This window comes from Aplysia californica, unplaced genomic scaffold, assembly GCF_000002075.1.
Source record: "Aplysia californica isolate F4 #8 unplaced genomic scaffold, AplCal3.0 scaffold00089, whole genome shotgun sequence".
Taxonomy (NCBI): domain Eukaryota; kingdom Metazoa; phylum Mollusca; class Gastropoda; order Aplysiida; family Aplysiidae; genus Aplysia; species Aplysia californica.
This window is the reverse complement of record NW_004797359.1, coordinates 1,366,083-1,368,305: the sequence shown is the minus strand read 5'-3', so window position 1 is coordinate 1,368,305 and position 2,223 is coordinate 1,366,083. Positions and strand designations below refer to the sequence as shown.

The following is a 2,223-nucleotide window of genomic DNA, read 5'->3' as shown; positions in this document are numbered from 1 at the left end:
GGGGGGGTAAAACATCTACAGTAACAATTCGCTATCTTGGAATAACAAAGTTCTATATGACATTTTTGGCCGTTTTGAGTTACTTAGACCATGAGCCCAGAAACAACATTGTGTTCTATCTGCTCTATCAAAATCGTGAGTTCGGAGTTGTTATCAAGATATTCAAAGAATTATATTCGGAAAAGCTTTATATGGTGTGAAACGCAACATTTTTTTAACGTCGAATTCCTCTAAACTGGGTATTGAGCAGATATAGAACTTTGTAAATCTAGGTTAGCAAATCTACAGTAACAAATAGTATATCTCAACTACAGACTTCAACATAAGTTAAGGACCACTTGCAAACACTCTGAGTGGTCTTCTTGGGTCGTCCTGCACGTGGGCGTTCTTGGACTGATCTAGTTGCTTGATGGCGCTTGTCGAGCGGACAGTGACAGAGTGTGGCACTGCAAGCCTTCTGGCAACTTCTCTGGCTCCAATTTCATCCTGCAGCCATGCCATAGCTCTGGCAAGATCAAAGTCTCTCAGATTTCGTCTTGGTGGTATGTTGATGCGATACTGGATTTTGCGCAAACGGCGGTTTGTATTGCCACCAAAGTGAGTACAGTTCGAGACGTACGTCCGTTTATGACGTGCACAAGAAATTTTAACTGAGGAATGTCCGTGGTGTAGCACACAAGTTGATAACAAACAGCAAATTTGGCTAGAATTCCCCGAGAATTTCCGTGCTGTACGTGGTGGTTTGGCCACTTTAGGAAGTTTTGCAGTACCCACTGGTAACCCATTAACACTTTCAGAGCAAAAATTTAGAATCATTCCTTTCTGTCTTTTTTTCAGATTAAAAAAAATCAGGTCAGTCTGTCAAAGTGGTCCTTAACTTTTGTTGAAATCTGTATTTAATGACAAATGTTTGTTAACACAGTATCTGTTTATTTTCAGCGTCCATTGCGAACAGCTACAATTAGTGATCCCAATTTCCGCTTCCGACCTCACCCACCGCAGACATGGGGGCTGACGGAATCACCAAGGCGCCCACGGTTGCCATAGAAACCGTGCTCGTTGTCAGGCCAATCAAGGTAAGAGAAGTGGGGACTCTCTGTGACAATCCATGGAGTTGTGACGATTAACAATGGTAGAATTGTGTGTGACGTTCAGTAATAAAAAAGAATAATAATGATAGTATGTACTTGGCATTTACGTTTCTGTTATATCTATGTTAGGTGACGGGGGACAAATCGGGATAATATAATTTAGCTATGTTGGGGTTTTGTTTGTTTTTGCTTTTGGGTTGTTTTTTTTGGTTTTTTTGTTGTTGTTGCTGTTTTTTTTTTTGTTTTTTAGAGCATTCGAGCAAAGGAATGAATAGCAAACCAGGATCAGCGATGTCTATCGCAGATCTGGTATTTGATGAGGATGGTGATTTTACCATATTCCTACCGAAGCCCGTAGGGTTAGATCTAAACGTTAAACTTATACAGTGTTCTAGATATTGAAATTCTACTGTCTCCACCAGTTTTGTTTGTTGGTTTTTTAGTTGGGTCTTTGTTGTAGTTGTTGTTGTTTTGCCTTTTTTATCTTCGAGCTTACAACAATGATGAAATGATGAAATGATGAATTTGTATAGGTTTAACGCTCCTATCAACACAGCCAGGTTATGTCTCAGGCGGGACCTCCGAGTTTAACGTCCATCTCAAAAAGAACCTTCGAGTCAAGGGGGAAATTCATGTAAAGTGACTTTCCCAAGGACATAACGTCGGACCGAGCTGAGGTTCGAACCCCCGAACCCTCAATCTCACGATTACTAGTCCGGTAGCCTAACCAGGCCACCTCAACAATGATGTGATGATGATGATGATGATGATGATGATGATGATGATGATGATGATGATGATGATATCACGTCTCCCTTCCCCAGGTGGTAGGACTACTGTGTGGAGTTCTGGCCGTGCTGTTGCTGATGCTGTCTGTGGCGGCCACGGCCTGGCTACAAGCTAACGGCAGCAGGGAGGGCTTGTGGGAGAAATGTACCTACAACCAAACCATCCCTGATTGGCTGGAGTGTGACTTGGGACTGCCACGGGGTGAGGAGAGGGGTGATGGTGGTTGTGGTTGTTGGTGGTGGTGGTTGTTGTTGTGGTGGTGATGGTGGTTGTGGTGGTTGTTGGCGGTGGTGGTGATTGTTGTTGTTGGTGGTGTTGCTGGTGGTGGTGGTGATGGTGGAGG

General features: G+C 43.2%; 1 protein-coding gene across 1 annotated transcript in view; it reads left to right on the top strand.

The window, feature by feature from the left end:
* Positions 1-954: 954 nt before the first annotated feature.
* Positions 955-2,223, top strand: part of LOC101851635 (transmembrane protein 47) — a gene marked incomplete at its 3' end in the record, with an annotated part of 9,055 nt that continues 7,786 nt past the window's right edge. The window contains 2 exon segments of the mRNA XM_035968840.1: positions 955-1,076; positions 1,916-2,081. Of these exon segments, the coding sequence (XP_035824733.1) occupies positions 1,005-1,076; positions 1,916-2,081 (238 nt within the window).